General features: G+C 40.2%; 3 protein-coding genes across 3 annotated transcripts in view; 2 read left to right on the forward strand and 1 right to left on the reverse strand.

Annotated features, from left to right (window-relative positions):
• Positions 1 to 2,136: 2,136 nt before the first annotated feature.
• LOC308115551 (5-hydroxytryptamine receptor 3A-like) lies at positions 2,137 to 5,168 on the forward strand (the record flags this gene model as incomplete). The annotated part of the gene is made up of 5 exons (XM_080473109.1): positions 2,137 to 2,305; positions 2,446 to 2,609; positions 3,542 to 3,752; positions 4,216 to 4,425; positions 4,535 to 5,168. The coding sequence occupies 5 exons, from the start codon at positions 2,137 to 2,139 to the stop codon at positions 4,822 to 4,824; spliced, it is 1,044 nt and encodes a 347-aa protein (XP_080329235.1). The 3' UTR covers positions 4,825 to 5,168.
• A 2,718-nt stretch (positions 5,169 to 7,886) lies between these two features.
• On the forward strand, positions 7,887 to 13,466 carry LOC308115552 (5-hydroxytryptamine receptor 3A; the record flags this gene model as incomplete). Its single annotated transcript, XM_080473110.1, has 9 exons — positions 7,887 to 7,899; positions 9,055 to 9,218; positions 9,498 to 9,542; positions 9,619 to 9,728; positions 10,750 to 10,919; positions 11,100 to 11,260; positions 11,549 to 11,759; positions 12,209 to 12,511; positions 13,249 to 13,466. The coding sequence occupies 9 exons, from the start codon at positions 7,887 to 7,889 to the stop codon at positions 13,464 to 13,466; spliced, it is 1,395 nt and encodes a 464-aa protein (XP_080329236.1).
• A 2,756-nt stretch (positions 13,467 to 16,222) lies between these two features.
• The window catches only part of LOC308115553 (disks large homolog 4-like), a 127,729-nt gene continuing 121,562 nt past the window's right edge, over positions 16,223 to 22,389 (reverse strand). Inside the window, exons 20-24 of the mRNA XM_080473111.1 lie at positions 22,095 to 22,196; positions 21,165 to 21,337; positions 20,930 to 21,039; positions 20,561 to 20,652; positions 16,223 to 19,560 (exon numbers count right to left, since the gene is read on the reverse strand). Coding sequence (XP_080329237.1) covers positions 19,454 to 19,560; positions 20,561 to 20,652; positions 20,930 to 21,039; positions 21,165 to 21,337; positions 22,095 to 22,196 — 584 coding nt within the window. The 3' untranslated portion in view covers positions 16,223 to 19,453. The remainder of the gene's footprint in view (positions 19,561 to 20,560; positions 20,653 to 20,929; positions 21,040 to 21,164; positions 21,338 to 22,094; positions 22,197 to 22,389) is intronic.

Raw genomic sequence — 22,389 nt, forward strand, 5'->3', positions numbered from 1 at the left:
ACTACAGTAGAGAGGGAGGATATTAGAGACATGTCTCTATAGGCTTAGACTGCGCTTAAGGTCTCCTGGCAGTCTAAGCCTATAGCACCTTATTCATTCAACAGTAATGTTTTAAGCCTGATCTTAAAAGTTAGAGACGTTACTCTTCCCGTGCTGGTTAGATTCTTTTAATCTGATATATATCGGGGAAGTCTTTATATAAAATATGCAATTTGCAGATGATGCCGAGGCTTCAGTTATCTCAAAGTGTTCTGTCATAGGTGTACTTGCATGTCTTCATTCATAAAATTGTGAAAGTGCAGTGTATGAGGTCCTTTTACAAACATAATAACTCCATAATCCCTCTCCTCTCTAGCTCCATCCAGTGGCACGATGCTGAATTGCTCGCATCCTGATACGCCGTCATTATTGGAGGCCCTCAAGCCAGCGTTCAACTTGAGCGCTATCAGACCGGTCACAAATTTTGCAACCACAACCAACGTCACCCTTGATTTCACCCTTTTTGGCATCTTAGGAGTTGTAAGTGATACTGCACAAATATGACACTAATTAAGTATTCAGGTTTGACTCTATATATTTGTGTACATGCCTGCATGTGTGTGCTTGTTTGTTCGGTGCATAAATATTAGAAAATATATATATAATTATATATTTTTTTTGGGGGGGGGGGGGGGGTGTCTTTGTGAAGAACTTATAGTGGCATTACATTGTCAAAAGTGACATATTATATAAATGATTAATTATGAGACATAATCTTCTTTCAGGATGAGAAGGCCCAAGTCCTGACAACGTTCATCTGGCAAACATTAGTAAGTACAATCACTTTACCTGCACCGATGATTGAATTGTTCACCTCTATCCAGACTTGAGAGTTGAGAGAAAAAATAGTTCACGGCTTGGATCACAGCACCAGCAGCTAGAAAGCAAGGGGCATTTACTGCAGCCCGAATCAAGCTGATGCAAACTACGGAGTCGAAAGAGTCTTGATAATACTGATTGCAGTTAAGAAAAAAATATATGGTATTTGTATGATTTGTGTTGCAGAAATGGAGAAATGAATTTGTGCGGTGGGATCCAGAAACTTGTGGCACTGAGCGCATAACAATCCCAAGAAAACTGCTTTGGGTCCCAGACATCGTCATCAACGAATTGTATGTTTTTTTGTAGCGAAACAGTTCATTCGGCATCAATGTGATAACGTCTTATGCAGCACTGACTTGGTGTAATGATGTCACACTGATCTGAATGCCAAAAATAACGAGGGAGCAAACTGTTAAACCAACCAACAAATTCAATTGGCAAACAATCCGCTCATTCTTTTTCATTATATTGTGAGCCCAGTGCATCACAATAATCATTAAAACACTGACTATTGTCGTCAGCTTTAGTTTGTCAACGTTGATAAACAAGTCTGATGAACAGTGTGATCATATGTATGTCCATCGTCGTTTCATAACTGTAACGTAAAGGACATTCTCTCAATTCTGCACATAGTCGTGTTGTTTGTAGACACATTACAGTCCCATATTTTCCACTGCAAGCAACCTGCTGCACACTGATCCTGTAGAATGGCGGCAATTTTTGCCAGTTGTGCTGAAATACCTGTTCTTCAAAGGAACAAAATGACACAGAAAAGAATCATTAAAAATAAAAAAAAAACAGCAGAAAAACCACACACTGCTCTGATGAAGGGAAGCAGAGGCAGCTGGAGCAGCTCGAGCAGCAGGACAGGATGAGAAACAAGATCTACAACAGATTTCATATAGAAATGAGTAACAAGCTCATGGAAACTTCCGTCATAATTACTGCATTGTGAATTTTATAGTTATAATCAGTTTATAGACCATCACTGCCAAGAGCAGAATGGTGCTAAGTCACATGTTTCTATAAATCCTGTTATTAACAGAACTGTTGACTCTAGTTTGTTGAATCAAAGGAGGTTGGCGCAGTGATTGAAGTCTGGGATTCACCAGACTGTAACAGCCTGTCGACCCGTTCAACAATATTCCAACTCACTTTCAGAACAGTGTCCATGTCATTTCTTCTTTTTGATATCGTTTTGGTAAATATGTTAGGTTTTTACACAAACCCTCCCTAAAATTGACCACGTTGACTGTATTGTATGTTCACCGCAGCATGGAGAAAAACTCTGCTCCGTTTGTCCCTTACGCCTACGTGTATCATGATGGCTGGGTGACCGATGACCAGCCTGTTAGAGTCGTCAGCGCCTGCAGACTTGACATCTATGCTTTTCCATTCGACATTCAGAACTGCTCTTTTAGTTTCAACCCCTACTTACACCACAGTGAGTGAGAACCTGTCCGTTCGACCATTTCACACGAGTGTGTGCTGTACAACAGCCGTTCTCAACATGATTGTGACATCAAAAACGTCATTTTTATGAACAGCTTCATCTGCTGAAGTTTTCAAATACGTTCCCTTCAGGGTCCGAGGTGGAGATGGAACTCCTCGACTCAGCAAACAAAATATTCCAGCGCTCTAAAGATGTGATGACAACCATGGGGGAATGGGAATTAATTGGAATCAACTTCAAGGTTTTTGAGCTCGTATCCCAAAGTGGACTGATGTATGAAGAGCTTCGCTTTTTCGTAAGAAATCGAATCATTTGATGTTTATTATTGTACCATTTCAAATTCTCATACAAGAGGGATAAAGGGAAGGAGAATTTCAAGTGTTTCGAAACGACGTCCCAAAAAAAGAGTTCAGTCTTAAATAAGACCCCAAAAAACCAGCAGTTTTTGTATTTGAAAAGAGATATTCATATATATTCTTGAGCATTAATTCATCGTATGTGTAAAGAGTCTAACTGCACCTGTATGATATATGCATGTGCACCAATAATGTGAACTGATGTATCAGGCAGCAAGAGGATGGTTAAGTTGAAAAATGTCAACTTTAGACGGTGGGACTACTCGATCAGATCATCTATAAGACGATAAAAAAAATCATGTGGTGTTTCACCAATCTGTCGTGGTCAATATTGATCAAACTCAGGCCAAGGAAGGAAAAGCAGTGCACAGGCAACAAGAGCCATTGATATACAAAGGTTCCAAACGCCAAAGCTACAGGACATGAAGCCTGTTGAACACCAATAGACATCTTGCTGAGCTCATGCCTCCATGGCTCAGGGATTTTTAATTTCTATCCATTTATTTTTATAGCAAGGTGTATTGCCACCACGGACTTACTTATTTTCAATTACAATCGTTTTCTTAAATATTACAAGAGAAAAAGGCAAGCTGGGAAAAATGTCACCCCTTGTTGCACCTACATATAAGATACTTGTAATATTGACAGTGCAGATACTTCTCAATGTAACAAAATTCATCAGAGCACCTTATTTATAAACATGTTTAAAATTGCAATATTTATTGACCGTCGATAGATACTCAAGTGTGTCCATAAATAAACTTTTGGGATTTAGATCCATGAAAAAGTGAGAATAAAGCTTTGCAAACTGTATAAGACCAGAGAAAGACGTAGGACTGACGGCTTCATATCTGACCTCACTCCCCTGCAGATCGCAGTGCGGCGGCGGGCCACGCTGTACGTCGTGAACCTTCTAATCCCTACCTGCTTCCTCATCACGGTGGACCTCTTCAGCTTCATTTTGCCTCCCAAGACTGTCGACCGATCTTTGTTCAAAATGACTCTCATCCTGGGCTACACCGTCTTCCTGCTGAGCATGAATGACCTGCTGCCCGTCTCTGGAAACACCATACCTCTCATAAGTCAGATCATGATGCCTTGATTTAGTTGATGTTGCATGTCAAGACAAGGTTCAGATCCAAGAATAATATGAAAAGGGTTTGAAATCAACCTGAAGAAAAATCCACAGTAAAAAAAAAAACGACTTTATCACTTGAAAACTACCATCATATATCATCAGATATAAATAATGAATAACAGGAAAAATAATAATACTAGAAAACCTAGTATATAATCTAGAAGCAAACTGTGCTATATGTGGAAACTCTGACTCGACGAGATATAAAAACAATGCAAAGAGACAAGTGAACATTGTCATTGTATGCTGGCTTAATACATAAAAAAATAACTGTGTCTTACTAAATTCTCGATATTGACTGAAAAGTGGATAAAGCATTTCCTTGAATTCCTGATTCTTCAGTCTGTACTTAAAGTCTATTGTATTCCTCTTCTGAGTCATTTTTATTTTCATTTTTTTTTCCACAGATGTGTTCCTGACCCTCTGCCTGTCTCTGATGGTGGCCAGTCTGTTGGAAACGATCCTCATTACCAACCTCATTTGCGGCTCTGCTCGGTACCCTGCGGTCCCCCACTGGATCAGAGTGGTTTTTCTTCACATCCTGGGGCGACTCGTATGTCTTCCTCCAAAGACTAAAGATCGGGAAGACACTGTGATCTCAAATCCTTCAGCACAAGGTAAGACTCCACGTGATGTTTGTGCAGCCAGAACATTTTGTGCCGTCGCGTCCATAAAGAGCCGAAGACTTTTTTTTTTCCACATGTCAGTTTCTTCTTTCCTCTGCAGTAGAAATGAAGGTTTCTTATATAGTGACTCGGGAAAGTGACACTCCAGAGGAGGAGTCCTCACTGAATGGAGACAAAGCCCTGCAGGAGCTGAGGAGTCTTAGTCAGGACCTTCAGGCCATCCGCCCACAGTTGGAGCAGCAGCTGAGTGGGAAAAATGGCGCGGAAGAATGGATCCATGTGGGTTTTGTCATAGACCGCCTGCTCTTCATCCTTTATATCCTCTTCATATCGGTCAGCTTTGTTACCATCATCATCCTGTGGGCGAACTCCTACAGAACACCCACATGAACCCTGGTGTCGTTTCCCTTTGCTCATTATCACCAGCAGTCTGCTTTATACAACGTATGCTTACAGTCCTATTTGATGCATTTGAAACAATGCCTGAAAATAGCTCGCCTATATACTCTTAGACATTTTGAAATATTCAGTTTATTCACAGTCAACATGACGATAGTGTAAACCTAGAGAGTGAACGGCATCAACAGTTCAATTCCTTCTCTTTTGTTCAACTTTTATTTGAATGTTACACGCACCAGTTGCACCATGTTTGTTTGTTGTATGGCACTTTTGTTCGAATGAGTCATGGGGCTGTCGACACTATTTGAATAAAGGCTGGTGAGTGTTTCATGGTCAATGTGTCATTTTCAAGTCATATCAAATTCATCAACACCATCTTCTTGGCATGTTGGTTTTAACCTTCCGTGTTGATTCTGCATATGGAAACTCTGATCCAATGATACAGTATAACTTATTGAAATTGGAAATATATAGACCTTCACAAAATTTTCGATTTAACAACTTCTGCCAAATAAAATGGTAATAATTCATTTTTGCCTTTTGTTGAAAAATATATTCTTTCCCATTACTTTTAGGTGTTTAAAAAAACCCCAACTTGATCCACTCACTGACGTCAATTAAATTTTGTAGCTTTTATCATCTTATTTTCAGAATATGTATTTATAAGGATTTTTCACTCGACTAAACATCTGGCATGTCTTTCTTTTTGGTTTGTCGCTTTCTGAGTGTCGCACTAACAGACTTGATCCACATCAGTTTTTGGTGAGTTTTGGTGAGGAGCTGAACTCCTTGTCTTGTTTGTCAACCAGTATGATCTGCAACACCGCAATCTATTTATTTCTTTATTTTCAGGATCCCCATTAGTCTCTGCCAATACAGTGACTATTCTTCCTGGGGTCCATTCACAAAAAAGAAAAGAGAGAGAAAACAAACCCCCACAAAAACATTTGCACGATTAAAATAAAACTTTCAACAATGACAATTAGTAGATCAACAAAGCACATACAGTCAACTCCAACGAAACAAAAAGTAGACAAACAGCAACTAGAGCTACACTAATTCAACATTATTTCTCCATTGATCACAGATTTTTTTTAGGTTAGTTTTAAAAACAACATGAGTGCTCATTGACCTCATTTGAGGAGGCAGCATGTTCCAGTACAAGATGGCTTGATATATAAAAGTATTTTTAAGAGCATTAGTTCTTGGTAAAGGCAAATAAAACATTGTAAAGCCGTGTCTGTTACAGGTGGGTTGTAGTTTATCGAAAAGGCTGAAAGGTCTGTGGGACGTCCAGATTTGATGCAAAGACGACACAGAGCTACACGCCACTCTGTCCTTGACTTTCATCCACGACAGCTTATGATGCACTGCATTAACATTAGTTGGAAAGGGGCAGCCCAGAGCGAGCCCCGCTGCCCGAGTTTGTGCAATCTGAAGTTTGTGGAGCTCTTTCTTAGCAGCACTGGCCCACACAGTGGGACAATAGTCCAAATTACATCAAACTAAAGACGGCAGAATGAGTTTTCTGGTTTCTAATGACATAAAATGGGCATTGCATCTAATCAGTGAGACGTCTAGACTCCTTTTAGTCACAATGTTTATATGCTTTGTCCATGACATAGCTGGATCTAATGTGACCTCCAACAATTTAATCTCAGTCACTTGTTCTGCAAAAAGATGCTTAACTTCGGGGCTTCTCTCACAGAATATTTAGAGCTATAAATATTGAGCTTTTCAAATGTTTGCAAATATTGTTCATATTTTGCAGGTCAGGGTTTTTCAGACCGACTGACTATTTTACCAGCACAACTGAACATCCGGTTTGAGGTATTTACAGGAAGGCCTTACGGGGAGGTCATTGCAGAGCATCTGAGAAACGCCATGCAACCCTCTGGGCTTCCTGAACTGACCAGTAAGATGATTAATCTCCGGGAGGCTGGAGGGCCTAAGGTCAATTACACAATAAAATAAAATGTGTTTTATCGAGTGGTGGCAACAATTTAAGATCAGTAAGTTTCATTGACAGTTAGACTTTAAAGGGCTGGGAAGCTTAAACAAGGAACTTCATCAATGATGGAATTGATAGTTTGACATTCCAGTAACTCTGCAATTTGAACTTATTCAAAATTGTGATTAGATACTGAGGAGATGTGTTCATTATTAATTTAAAAACAACAAAAGTTTAACTGCATAGCAATGCTCACAAATGTTTTGCTAAAATTCAATGCAAGTGAAAAATGCAAAGTTTACGACACTTTTTCTGTTTTAATGATTAAAGCACCAGAAAGCCACTGCGATCTAAATAAAGTTGCATTGTAGAACAGTTTTACTGGGTTTTTTTTCATATCCAGACAACAAAAACAGATCATTTTCCAACCAAGAGGCAGCCTTTCTTAACGTTGCATGTTATGAATTAAATCGTTTCTACGGTTTCAAAAGAAAACAGCAAGAGCTCAAACATCCCATCCCAATAACAGAGCCCATGGTTAATGGACTGGACCCTACCGCATCTTGTCATGGTGGAGTCGGACCACTGAGGGTCAGGAGTTTCTGTCGCTGGACTCAAGAGATGGGGGGGGGTGGGGGGTGGGGGGGGGGGGGGGTGTCCGGGGTGGCCTGCCATGGCAAAGATACTGAGTGAACGTCTCTCGGACAACCTCCTTTCAGTCACAGTTCCCATGTTGCAAACCTTCCTGTGATCAAGGAGCACTCAACTTTTCAACCTTTGACGTAATCCAGATATATCCGTACAGCCGGGAGCTCCCCTCCCAGGATGATATTATTATGGCCCTCAGATAGATTAAAGTTTCCAATCCCTGACCGAGGTAATGTATCGTAATATATATCGAACATCTTAAAGCTAGAAATTTCTCTCTTTCTATCTTGAGGGGGTTATTTGGATTATTCTTTACAATCCCATTAAGTGCCAATCTTTGGGGTCACAGCATGAATCAGAATAAAATCTAAGGTTCACCAGTGGAGTGCCGGACTGGAGAGTGGAAGAGATTTCATGTCCCACAGGAGAATGTGATCAAAAATAAAACGCTCGAATGGTTACCAGAGGTGTGAAACAACAAGTTTTGTGTTATCCTGTACATGCGTGTGATTCACCTGCACAATCATACATTATTTACCTTTCTATTTAATCTATATGATCGATCTAAATCTCCAAACTGTTCTTTTCTTCTTGTTATTTTACACCATAAACAAAAATGCTTTTAAAAGTTAACATCAAACCCAAGTGAATATGAGTATATTTGTATACCGAGACTAATGCGCGAAACAAAAACTAAATTAACTTACAGAAAGAAATCCAACACGTGATTCTGAAACAATCTTCCAAAAAATATTTGAAGGATTCATCTCTGTTTTCAGGTTTAATTTGAAGTTGCAGTTGTGGATCAAGTGGGAACACGTCACTCGGGAATATTACGACGTTCCTCTTAGTAAGAAAAGGTGTGCGTTTGAATGCGTATATAAGAGTGTGCGTGTGCATCGCAGGCAGGAACTTCTCTTTGGACATCATTTGGTTTGAGGTTGGGGAGAAAATTTAGTCTATGGGAAACACTCAGCATGAGTTTACCTCGTCACCATTTCAGCCTCATCGCAGGTTTACTCTTATTGTCAGGTAATGTTGACCTGCTTTATTCTATTATCTAATTGTTTGTGATCCAACTTCCAGACTGAATCTCGCTGACCTCAGTTACAGAAAGGACAATAGGGAACCCTATTTCTTTTGGTAATAACGTCTCCTGACTGGCTGATGAGGACTTCTGGATCAAATGAAAGAAAAAAAGTGTATATAATGCAATAGAAATGCTTTGCTTCAAGCTATTCATTACTTTGCTACTCATAGCATGTATTGATAAATCCTTCACCACCAAATTTTAATAACATTTATAATCCACTTCTAAATTCAAAAGTTTTTTTTGTGGATTTTTTTTGCAAAAATCTGATTTTTTTTTTTCTTCTTATGCTTATACTGAGAATCTTATGACTAAATCCATAATTAGTGGATTACATTCCATAAGACAGTTTTCATCTAATCCTTGTCTAATCGGACTGTGTGCAAGCAAAGCTCAGCTTCCAAGCTGCTTTCAATTCATCAGGCTGGAATAAAGTTACGACGCTGACATTGGCAAAATCATTGATTATTGAATCAAGGTCAAACTAAAGTCACGTTTTTTTTTTTCTCAAGAACTTCCTCTCTGTGGTCAGTGTCTGTGTGTTACAGTAAACTCACATGTGAAGAAGGCCACAGCGGGCCAACCCATGAGTCGATGCAGGCTGTTTTTGACCTCAAACCCTTCAGGCCAGCGGTGAACCTCAGCAACCCAACGGCTGCTAACATATCCTTCACCTTGTATGCTGTCCTCGGTGTGGTACGTCTCTCTCTTTCTTTTTAATGAGCTGCTCAATGCATACAGAATAATATAGAAGAAAAACAGATAGAAGATCTGGAGGAGCCTCTTTATTACTGACCGGAGGGAGACCAGGTGACATTTATGAGAGTTCACAGCTGTTTGCTGGTATAAAATGTCTCAGTATTCAATCATTACAATGTTTTGTGAAATACTGAAAAGTGGATTTTAACTTTACTTCTCTTAAAAAAGCAGCAGTCACCTTCATACAATCGTTGCTTGATGGTCACTGTATTTCAGAATGAGAAAACGCAAATACTCACGACCTTCCTGTGGCTGAGGCTGGTAAGTGTCAAACAAATACATTCGACACACTATCACAAGTATCTTCGCGTCATAACGTCTTTTAAATTGACTGCAGTACTGGCATAATGAGTTCCTGATTTGGGACCCTGAAGAATGTGACGGTGCGACAAGGATTTCTCTCCCCGTGAATCATCTCTGGTCTCCAGATATCATTGTTTATGAGTTGTAAGTTTTCCCGATCTAAATGTTCTTTGGACACGAATTTTGCAAATCACGATCTGAAAATGGACTTGTGGTTGCAAATGCACACTGAGCACAAACAGGTTGAATTTACTTCAAATATGTGTTTAAAACCAAAAAAAGGAAGGAAAAAAAACCCCTGCTATCCTCAGCAATGAAAATTGTTGGATTTTTTATTTATTTATTTAATACAGTTAGTTAGTTAGTTAGTTGATATTACCAAGACTGTATGAACCACTCTGTTCCACAGGACATCCCATAGTGTGGCTTCATGTCCAAATGAAGAGCCAAAAGTAGCCGCATGCTCTACCAGATTTACACAAAATAACAACCACTAGTAGGTTCTGTTCCCGTGGGCTCACCACCCGCAAGAAAAGGTTCTTAATCGGTGCAATGTGATCTGGGTGACAGTGCTCAGACTGCCACCCCCCCGCGACCCGGAAACGGATACGCGGGAGAAAATGGATGGATGGACAGTAGGTACTGGATAAAGGATGTGGTTCTATTGTCAACAGGCAGCATCACACAAGGTAAACAATTTAGGTTTCACTCCATAGATTTCCTTTTAATTGAAAAATAAAAATAAAAAATACAACTATACAATAGACAGTGATTCAACAACAGTGAAAAAGGACTTGAAAACATTCCCACATTCGCAGCACTATCCGCTCATCCTAACATTAATCACAGGAGGGTGCGCCCCTACGTGGGGAAATCAGGCCATTACACCTCTAAACCATAAATTGGCTCAGTGGTAGTAACTTTTAATGCCATTATAGAAGGTTGTGTAACCCTCAAATTGCAGAAGTGTTTGTTTTTTTGTTTAGTTTTTTCTCAAAAATATTTATAATGTCACTTTTTGACCCATGTATGGTAGACTTCAGCATAAACTATCTCAGTTTTGGATATCTGTAGTTCTTATAGGTTCTTCAATGAGCAATAAAAACTGTAATAGATTGTATTGTAACATTATGAATGTTAATAATCTGTCTCCAACTCCTCCCAGTGTGGACGATGACGTTTCCCAGGCGTGTCCTTACGTCTACGTTAACCACACCGGTCACATCCGCTGGGACAGGATGCTGCGACTCGTCTCCGCCTGCAACCTGAAGATCTTCAGCTTCCCTTTTGATGTGCAGAATTGCACATTTACATTTGGCTCTTACATGCACACCAGTAAGACGTGCATTTAAATTTTTTATTTTTTTTTTAACGTTTCCAAAATCACAGCATATGTAAACTGATTTAATGACAAATTCAAGCCAGACCACAAAGAACAAAGTGGAGGACCCATGAAGGGACATGTGTCTAATGAGCCGAGAGTCAAGCTTCCTTCTCTGTTTTTCTCTTTCATAGTACGGGATGTGAGGTTGAGTCCAGCCTTGACCTTTGAAGAGATGTCTGGAAACTCCAAGCGTTACCTAGAAGCCAGCGGAGAGTGGGAGCTGGTAGACATACTGGGAGAGACGTCCATCCTTCAGTTTGGAATCGACGAGTGGGACATCATCACCTTTTGGGTCAGAGAATAGGCCTTACAATGACACCTGTTGTTCCTACATCCAGGAACTGACTTTGATAGTTCCTGGGTTTTATTTTGAATACAATTGTATGGACATGAATGTAAGAAAGTGTTGAAAATTAAGTCCAAATATTTGTTTTTTTAATCAATTTAAATCTTCTTGGCACTTTATTGTCAAACCTTTTATTTAAATCAATCTTGTCGTAATCTTGATGATGCAATTTTATTTTTTTTTTTAAGCAATATATGTGACCCATTTCATCTGTCCACTTTTCTTGTTCTCCAGGTGGTGATAAAGAGGCGTCCGGTGCTCTATGTGGTCAACCTGCTGATCCCCAGCTCCTTTCTCATGCTTATTGACATCCTGTCGTTCTACCTGCCCCCCCACAGTGTCGACCGCGCCTCCTTCAAAATGACACTCATCTTGGGCTACACCGTCTTCCTGCTCATCATGAACGACCTGTTGCCCAGCACAGCAAATGGCACACCCATCATAGGTCAGACACGGTGACGTTAGGCTTCAAATACCTTCTTTACAATATGAACAGGTATCCCAGATTAATACATCTGACCTGCTCTGAAGTAGAGCGCAGTCTTATTGGGGAGTTTTTGAAAGCCTTCTTAGAGCTCGGCATGTAACATTGACCTAAAATTGTTATAAAATATAATGTAATAAAACCTGAAATGTGATAACTGGTCAATAATGTGACAAAAGTGCTGAGTTTTTTGATTGGTTTTTTTTTTAAACCTAAATTAACTGGTCAAACATTTAAAAAGATTTAACAAGAATTTAAAATGTGACCTTAATATAGTTTAAGGTTATACATTATTTTGTACTGGTGATAAATAGATTACAGATTATAAAGAACAGAAGACTATAAATGACTTGAGCAACAGCAATCATACATAAATACCATTTTTTTTCTTTTTTCTTAATATGTTTCAGGAATCTATTTCTCTGTGTGTCTTGCCCTCATGGTAATCAGTCTACTGGAGACGGTCATCATCACCAACGTGCTCCACCACAGCTCCATGAAGTACCAGGAGGTCCCACACTGGGTCAGAGTGGTCATCCTCAAGCACATAGCCAATCTCATTTGTTACCGCTGGCCTGAGGATGTCCATCTCACATCCGTAAAGCCGCAGAATAAGAAAGTTGACAGCTCCAATGACGCCCCGGGGCCACGGGTCATCGAACCAGCCAGCCAGGCTCCCAGCCAGCAGCCAACCAGCAACCAAACCACACACAGTGGAACCAGTGAGTATTATTACACCGTTTTATACTTTACCTTAGTAAACGTTGCACAGTACCTTATAACATAGATTTTAAAAAAAAGCCAAATGTAATGGTTAAAAAAGAACAATTAGGAGAAAAACTGTATTGCAGTTAAAAAGCAGAAATCAAAAATGCAATACATGAAGCGATACGACGACATGAGCTGAATGAAAGTCTCATAAAGTGCATTTTCAGAAATGGTATCACCCAGAGGACCTTCTCCTCACACTATTTGACAGCTGCAACATCACACTGAGTAAACTAATAACAAATCTAAGCATTACACAACAGTGTAGTGAGGAGATTAATTAGTCATGGATCGAAGTCAGGCAAATTAGAGACGTGTATTCACAGGACACCTTGTGTTTGCAGAAAATGAAGCTTGCTTTGGTAAACCCACGAGCGCAGTCGACACGCAAAGATTTCACAAATGAACAGCATCTAAGTAAACACCTAATGACAGTGGATCCCAACAGCTGCCAGATTAGCAGCGTATATCGCGAAAAGCATTTTGCATTCACTGATTTAAAAATAATACTTTGATGTGAATCAAAGCTTCTGCCAAGGCTTGGTAGGCCATGGGGGGGGGGGGGGGGGTCCTCTGATATTGAAGCATTAATAGAAAATTTCTTTCACTGCTGGTAAGAAATTGTTTGCATGCTGCCCCTTCTTTGGGTGTACTTCTCTATGATTCATCTCTCTCGTGTCAGGTTTGTCTGCTGCGCCAGAGCTGCAGCAGATCTGTCAGCATCTGGGCGAGCTTCGGGCTCACCTCACCTCGCTGCAGAAGGAGAACGAGCTGCAGGAGCAGTGGTGTCATGTGGGATATGTCCTTGATTTCTTGCTTTTCAGGATCTACCTGCTGCTTATCACCTTCTACGCCTTAGTCATCATCTCCATGTGGTGCGTCTGGATTAGCCAGACCTAAGATAAAAAAAAAGTGCTCGTTTACCCAGACATAAAAAGAAAAGTCATTGTGTGATGTTGGTTGTTCCAGAGGAGCGGAACATCTGCTGTGCATTGTGCCCTCAAGGTGGTTTTCAAGTAATAAACTAATATATATTGGTGGTAAAACACAGATTAGGGATTGTATGTAATATATATCTTCAGCTTAATAACAATAATAAAAAAAATTATACAGTATCAGTGAAATATAGTACACTCAATATATAATGTAACCACATACAGGTGAAACAGCTGAAGTGTAAGCTAATTAATCTATTGTTATGTTTGGTTATTTTTTAATTGTGACACACTGTGTTAGTTGTACTAAAAAAAATACAAATAGTTTAATCATGGAAAGGAGAACAAGATTAGCTAATAAATGCTCATGACTTTGATTTTGTGATGAACAAAAGTTAGTCTGTTTTAGACCGTTATTGCAATATACATCTTGCCGTTGCCCCATCAAGGGCAAAAGAGCTTAAGGTAACTGAGTTTAAAATAAAAAGTGAGAGTAATAAATACTCACATAGATTCAATACGTGTTGTTTAAATATTTACTCACTTTGTTTTGAATGCACCAAAACAGAATAAGCACACTGGTAGGGAAAAAAACCCCAAACATGTTTGTGTCCTTTGAAATAAACATTGACTGACTCTTTAAGTAAATTGGTCACTTATTGAGTTTTATACAAAAAAAGCATTGACTTTGTTGACATTGTATGTTTGTGTGGGACACAGTGTAATTTTGGGATATTGTACTATAAGATATTTGGGATATTGTATTATAAGATAAGAGACCACCCACTTTATGTATCTATTTGTGATAGTCAGTGCGTTCATTATGTTTTCTCAAATCTGTGTTTTGGTTTTTGTATTGAATTTGTGCAAGAAAGCAGGATGTGGATCGTAATTTTGGTCAGGAGACGCTTGGGGGACTCATGCAGGCAGGTGAGGGCAGCTAGGGGTCCTTGCGGGTCCATATCAGAATGTGCCTTGTTGAGAGCAGCATGTTAAAGCGGTGTCTTCTGTATTCTCTGTGCTAATGTGGCTAATAAAAGAAGAGAAACTTCCCTCTCCCGGGCTCATTCATCCGACCACTTGTGCCACATTTGCAAACGACAATTTGTTTTGACAACTAGACTCACCTCATCTTTTGTATTTCATTTTATTGTTCTTCACTTCTTAGTTTCTGAAGTAGGACTTTACAGCATGTGTTCAAAAAAAAGATAAGGACTATTACGATTGTGTGGAATTAGTTTAGGGACTATGCCTTAAATGCAGATTCGATCACAATAAATAGCCAAGTGCAGAAAATAAATAAACTCCAAAGTGTTTGTATCCTTGTTTTCTTCGTAGCCAATGGTCGGATTAACATCTGTTCATTTTATTGAATCACTCGAGCCCTGTTAAACGTGGAAGGTGTGCGTCATTAATCTTGACATAAAAACAGCAACTTGATAGATGTTTTGACTTTAACAATTGAAGTCTTAAACAGGATCTGCCCTCATATTACAATGTGTGTGTGGCTGCATGCATGTTGTTCATTTATCAGCTGGTCTGTTGCTGCTTCTTTTATTTTCCATCACTCGTTAAATCAGCACTTCCTGAAACAAACTAACGTTCAAATTATAGGGCGTCATGAATCAGTCTTCAGTCTCCTCCGAACAGTGCTGCCGGCTCAGATCATCAGTAATACGATTATACAGCTTTGTGCCCGATATTGAGACGAGCTCATCTGTGGGAGAAAATAAGAATCTAACAACTGTTATCAAATCTTACTTATCAGAAAAACAAAACTGCCTGTATTGGTAAATCTGATTTTCACCGTATACTTAAGGAATCCTTTATCAATTTTATTCAAACACTTATAAAGTTAATTGTCTTCACATCCCTTTCAACTCATTCTCATGGCACCCCTGTTTCTTTTGTTTGTTCACGTCTCACTTTTCCTCGTCTGAACATCTGTTGCTGTTCACCACATGACTATCACCTGACATAACAGTGGACTCCACCAGTTCCCGAAACTTGAAGGAATTCGTTAAAATGCGACGTAACTCATCACTGAAGCAAGAGAGCATGAATAAAAAATTCAACGTGGCACAAGCCGTCCCCCAAAAAATATCTACGTTTGTACGGCTTTCATTTGAAAACATGTTTTTAAATTTCTTTCCCCCCCAAAACTTCAATGTGCATTTTAGGATGTATACACTGTTTACATTTACTGTCTGTGCGATATTGTTTCGCCTTGTTGTGGGCTCCAATCAGAGCTTTTTGGCGTCGACATTTGAAGTTTGTATGGTTTCCTTCTACAGTCAAAAACTGACTTGTCAGCATGACTAGAGGCTCTGAAGTGGCCGTGCGTCTGTGTGCGTGACAGTGCTGAACTGTGATGGACTGTCTGCGTGAAACAGGCATAAAACAAGGACGGATTAGTCGATCAATTCATGGTAAATTGAATTTGAGGTCTCTTCAATGTTTTGAGACAAAATAAATGGATTTAAAGATTGAAAATTGGTAATCGCAGGTTAAAATAATGACAAGCGCTCCACACTAGACAACAGCATCGACAGAGACCACTACAAACCCACAGTATAGGTCAGAGTAAAAGAAAATATATTGGTAAGCTATTAAAGGATATTCATATTCAGAGACATTCCACAATGCGTTTAAAAAAATAAAATAAGAAAAGGATGATCAGGTCTGGCCATAATCACGGGACTTCAGCAAAGATTTCAATAAAGACTTTTATTTATTTTGTACCAAAATAGGCAGTTAGAGCAGGGATAAATATTATAATATGTTAATATGTTAGATATAGATCCATATCTGTAATAGATTCTTTGCATCGGTGCTTCACTCTAACAGACAGTGGCATGGTCCCCCGGCACAAAAACACACAGCCAGAGTTCATAAAGAGAGTCGGATTCTGTCATCTGATAAACACCACTCATCTACGTCAATCAGTGAGGATTACAGATGGAGAGAAGTTTAGTTAAGCTGGACATTCTGCGAGGAGACATTAAAGCTTTATTCACACATGTGGTAAAAACGGTGCGTTATTTGGATTTGAAGCGCTACTCTCATGACAGAACGGTCTTTCTGTATGTCTCTGGTCTCCAGTCAGCTTGGAGAAGTCGCCTCAGGGTGGGGGTTGAGGGTGGAGATGGGTAGTCAGTGGCTGACAAGGTCCATACAAGGGGCTGTGTTACCAAAAGCATCTCGAATGTGACACTTAAAAACGGGATTCTCGCGATGATTCGGTGTAGCCTCATTCGTGACCCCAGCACTCCGCACGGTTTCTGTGTCATTTAGTCACATTGGGTTCTTCGCACAAAAAATCAAGCATCACATTTCCACTTTTAACCCAGAAGATGGCGCTCACAGACGTCTACTTTCGACCCTGAATGATGGAAGTTCCGGCAAAAACCACGTCCAGAACTTGACGTCCGACATGATTTTCACCGAAGGCTATTTTGGAGGATGCAAACAAAGTTATGTTCACAATAACCAGTGACCTTGTTATTGAATTACTGTGACGCGTAATTGAATGAAGTCACAACTTGGAAAAGCCATTTCTAACTAACAAATGTGCAAAGTGAGGATCGTCTGACTGGCAGAGCCAGGTTTAAAAAAGAAAAAAAGAAAAAAAGAAAAGACGTTTTCATTTGGGAAATTAACAGGATCAAAAGTTTGTGGCCAAAACCTGAATCCCCCGAATGCCAATAATCACGGTGTTTAGTCTGAACAAATATTGGACTAAAACCCCGGTTCAGCCTCAGGTAAACGTCGCACCGCTCAACGGAGAGAGTAGACGTTTGTGTGAGCCTATTAAAAATGCAACCCACGTCTGAATAATATCAAGGAAGGAAATAACCATAGGTGTTACATGCATAAACATATCGAGTGCTGAGGTCACACCTGGGAACAGTGATAGGAGTCCTTTACATGCGCTGGAACTGAAGGCTCAAACATAAAGCTCAGCATTAAAAAAAACAAACAAAAAAAACAAACGTTGGCTAATGCTGCCGATTGGTTCATGTTGTGAGCAGGTGTCACCTCGAGATGAGCAGTGACAAACAGTAAAACTCTCCCCGGACTTTCTGTTCCTTTGAACCAGCATAATGCAAGAGAAAGTGAGGGCGTCATCTCATCATGCGCAAAAAAAAAAGAAAAGACCAAAAATAAAAGTCTTCAAACACTGGAGCGGTATCAGCCTTGGTGCACGAAGATGCTTTTAAGAAACCAGCCCTCATTAGTGCAACTACAGTAAGAAGGAAAGCTGTGATGATGACAATGATGATTATGATCATGACGATAGCCACGATGAAGATGACGATGAACTGTCAAATGTGAAGTGCATCGCGAATGGATGGTGGCTGTGGAGAGGAGGAGGAGGAGGAGGAGGAGGAGGGCAATGAAGATGTGACACAGAGAGGCGGTGAAGAGAAAGGCAAGAAATCCCTTATAAGGGATGAAAACGTGGAGAAAAACAACCGAACTTCTTTGTTGTCGAATTCAGGTACTGAGTAAGATTTAGTGTTTGTGTGAAAGACAAGAGCCGGAATCCTTCGCGTTTCTTCACGCTCATAAATCAAAAGCGATTTCGTAAAAATAAAATGAACCCAGAGACGATTTGCGTGTTTTAGAGGAACTGTGCAAATCAAAAGGAACACAATTTATCCAAAGCTTTTCAGCTCTTTACTTTAATCAGGTAGAAATGCAGAAAAATGTGTTTGTGATCACGTCACAATTTGCGGCATAAATACTGCATCAGATTCCTCTTATCTTATGAATACTTATTATTTATTATTGTTTTTCAAGCCTAATTGTCTTATATTTCACCCACATATATACTTAGATTATTTCAGTCCAAGCCTTCTGAGCAGGTGAGGACGAGTCCAACTTGTCAGATTGGTTGTCCCCCCCGCATGGGAGACACATGTGATTAATCACGATTGCTTTGAAACAGCCTTTGTAAATCTTTCTCTCACATTTCCATGTAAGTGGGAAAGACAAACAAGAGTCCCACACTCAACTCAAAATCAGATTTGTTTGTAATTCCCAGAGCCCCGGGAGACTCCGCCGCCTTGTTTACTCTGTTTTTAACCATTCAATTAAAAAATGGTGATGAAACACTTTTGTACTTCACTTGGCTAGATACGATCTAATCTCTTTTTCTTTTTAAACTTTTCAACAATTAACAAAAGCCTCAGTCACAAATATGTTCTAACTTGTTGGACGGTTTTCTTCTTCTTGCTACATGTCGAACCAGTAAAGGTTTACTTTGGCCTCCATGCCAAAAAGTCGGGGGGACCATAAGTTACTTTCACCTCACATCTAAAAACCAGTTGAACGGAGAAAAGGAGGAAGGGAGGGAATAAGTTGGTGAAAGAGGTGAGAAAACGGCGGAAAAAGACAAGAAAGACAAAACTCTAAATGGGCACGATGCCGTGAGCAGAGACAGACAGGGAATCAGGAGATCGAGATTTTTTTGTCCCAAAAACATGCTCTTAAAGCTACAGCGTGCAAAAGTCTGCCTCTTGGTGACAATATTATCATTACAAACCCATACATGAATGCATTACCCTTCGTTAATATGAAAACAACAACGACAACAACAATAAGAAGAACAATAATGAACTAAATCAGATAATGGTACATGTCGCCTTGATTTGAAAACCACCTCCTTAAACATTAAGGAACTGAGCTGTATGACGATCCACCAACAGGCTGCTGGACAGACACGAGCGTCTCCCACTTCAGGGTGCAGCGGTCCCAGATAGTCCCAGCCTCGCCCCGCCTTGTGTGCTTGTGTAAATATGCACATGTGTAGAGGTGTGTGCGGACGAGAGAGGGAGAGAGAGAGAGAGAGAGAGAGAGAGGAAGCAGGCTGATGATAGAAAATTGGATAAGTAGGAAGTGTAGAGAGAGCGATGTATGTGTAAATGTGTTGTATGTGTGTATGTTTATTCAGAGTCGCTCCTTCGTGGGCACCCAGATGTAAGGACCAGATTGCTCCTCGATGATCTGCTTCACCTGCGCGTAAACTTCTTCCAGTGTCGAGCCCTGGACGATACCTGCAATTAGAGGGATGGAAGGGTTAATGAAACAAAGTTCCATCTAACCATCTATCTAATCTATCCATCCATCCATCCATCCATCCATCCATCCATCTATCTATCTATCTATCGATCTCAAAACTACGGAAGGGGAATAGGAAGAACCTTTTTTTCAGAGGTTCAAAAAAGAAGAAAAAACAACAACCATGCACTTCAGAAAAAAATTATTATTATTAAAGTTTTGTTTTTATTTTAATACAAACTGGAAACATCCGTCTCTCTTCTGGTCCATCCATATGCCTGCAAAAAAACAGGCTTTACCTCATAAACACAGTGCAGTTGTCGTCACTATTAGGACTTTCGCTTCACACTGACTTCTTACGGAGAATGAGGGACACAGGCACTGATCCCGGGGTCCTAATAAAATGTATTATTATCAAACAAGGGACTCCTGTGTAAAATCAGACGTCTAGAAGCAGGAAGCAAACCTATATAGTCAGAATTGAATGATTTAATGTGACTATTTCGGCGCCCACGGATAAAAAAGGAGGAATGGACCAGAGGAGACAGACAACTCCAGTTTGTATTTAATAAAAAAAAAAAAAATTGACTTTGATTTTGGACTTTTATCTGAAGTGCATTGAGGATTTTTTTCTTCTCGTTTTTTTCTTCTTCAGTGGCTCTAATACTCTTCCATACAAAATGCATGATTTCCTCGGCCTTCATCATTAATTCACCCACATAGTCTGAAAGTGACGTTTCCTCTTTTCTTTTTTGAGCAGAAAGGGAGCTGAGGGCTCTTCAGTTCAGGGTTTCACTGTTTTATGTCCTTTGCTCTCAACGGAGAAGTGTGACCCCCGGTGGATGGATTTAGAACTGCAGTTACGTTTATCAAAGATAATTACAGTTGTCATCTCTTGTAATTTTTTACCTCCTGCAAGGTAGAACAGGCACCAAACAAGCTTCTGTAAATGTCGAGCTGCTACAGCATGACGGGTGTGTTTCACAGATGACTAACCGGTGAAGTACTCTGTGAACTCCTGCTCCAGTTTGACAGCTCTGTCAAAGGTCTTCCTCGCCTGCTCCTCGGTGAAACGCTTATTCATCTCTCTGCAGAAACAGAGGAAGGAGAGGATTCGAAAAATAAGATGACACAACACGACACAGGCTTATCCATGCGTTGATATGAACTGAAGCTACTGTGTGAAGAGGAGCTGGAGGAGTTGAAAAAGAGCTGTAGGTGTATGGTATTAATCTGCTCCCGTCCACACTGGGTTCAAGACTGTTTTCTCTATCGATGACAAAGTTGAATAGAGGCTGACAAGTGTACCTTGTTAAAAATCAACACACGTATTTGGCAGGTGGTCTTAATATTCACGTTACTTACAGGATGTTGTCGACATTGCGCGGTCTAATGAGGACAGCGATGGGATGGAGGCCTGCCATCTGGAGACGCTTTATCGCATTCCCTGATACATCCAATATGCAGTGTTTACCCTGAGACAGAGGGGGACAGGAAGAGACACGCAACGTCAACTTGCCCTGCTTCCTTTGTCGCTCGCAGGATCAGCCTCACCTTTACCACCTTCTAATCACCGTGTGTGTGTGTCAGTCAGTCTCACCTTGTCAGCAACCTCTTTGACGGACTGTATGCTCGTTCCGTACAGATGATTGTTGTACTGCCCGGCCTCGATGAACTTGTGTTCCTGGATCTCCCGCTCCATGAGCTCCCTGGAGGACATGAAGTGGTAATCTCTGCCGTCCACCTCATAGTCTCGCCGCGGCCGTGTTGTGTCTGAGGGGGAGAGTGTTCACCCCGGTTACGCGGAGGTAAAACAACGCCTCAGACTCTGTGCTCATTTCAGATCGAAACCAGAACTTAAAACATTAAATATATATCCAACCACGAATAGACTAATGTATTGATGGCGCTATTCAAAAGCGAGGCGCCAACGGGTGGTTGATATAAATATGGGGTTACAAAGCAAGTTCGGCATCATGTAGAGCAGCCACAGATTTAGCCTCAATGAATCTTCGGAAATGTTTAGCATCGCATCATTTTCTTCTAGTTACATCAGATCACCTGCGAAGCAGAGATTGTTTATCAGGACTCAGATTTCTGTCGAAAGAAAAGACACCTACTCTTACTATTCAAAAGAGTTTGGCTGTGCCCAGATAAAGTTGGGACATTTCTTAATGACCTTTTGTATCATTAAATGATATGATATTGTTTCAAATGTGCCATCCGTCTTTCTCCTGCAAATTATTTCTGCCATATTTTACAAGGCAAATTGTTTAGAAGTGATAGGATTGACCATTTACCTCAGAGCCTGTTCTACTGAGCTCACTGAGGGTTTGTAGGTATGAAAACAAACAGTATCTATTTAGCTCACGAGCCTTCATGAATATGGTACATCAGGGGTGTGTGTACCATACAGTAAATACTGCGAGTCGTCTGTTTTTTTCCTTTTCAATGTTGTGCAGAAAAAAAACAACTATTTTTGAAATGCAGAATAGTGTATAGGTGATATGATGATTTGGAGGAAACTCACGTGGGACACAGGAGCCAAACTTGTCGGGGAACTCAGAGATGAGGTCGTCGTTGACCCGGTCCTTCATCGGTCCGAGTATGATGACCGGCCGTGTGTAATTGACTGAGAAACAAAAGCACGTCACAAACAACGTGATTTCTCAGTGCCAACACGACACAGAATGACCGTTTTCCCTTTTTTATAAAAAGAATAATAAATCAAATGTGTGTAAATCCTTGACCCACGTCTTTGCTAATTTACTTTGGAAATACGGAGAAAGTGTAAACGTTCACAACAATGATGCGTTTTCCTTAAC

Source organism: Lipophrys pholis (genome assembly GCF_963383615.2).
Source record: "Lipophrys pholis genome assembly, chromosome: 10".
Classification (NCBI taxonomy): Eukaryota; Metazoa; Chordata; class Actinopteri; order Blenniiformes; family Blenniidae; genus Lipophrys; species Lipophrys pholis.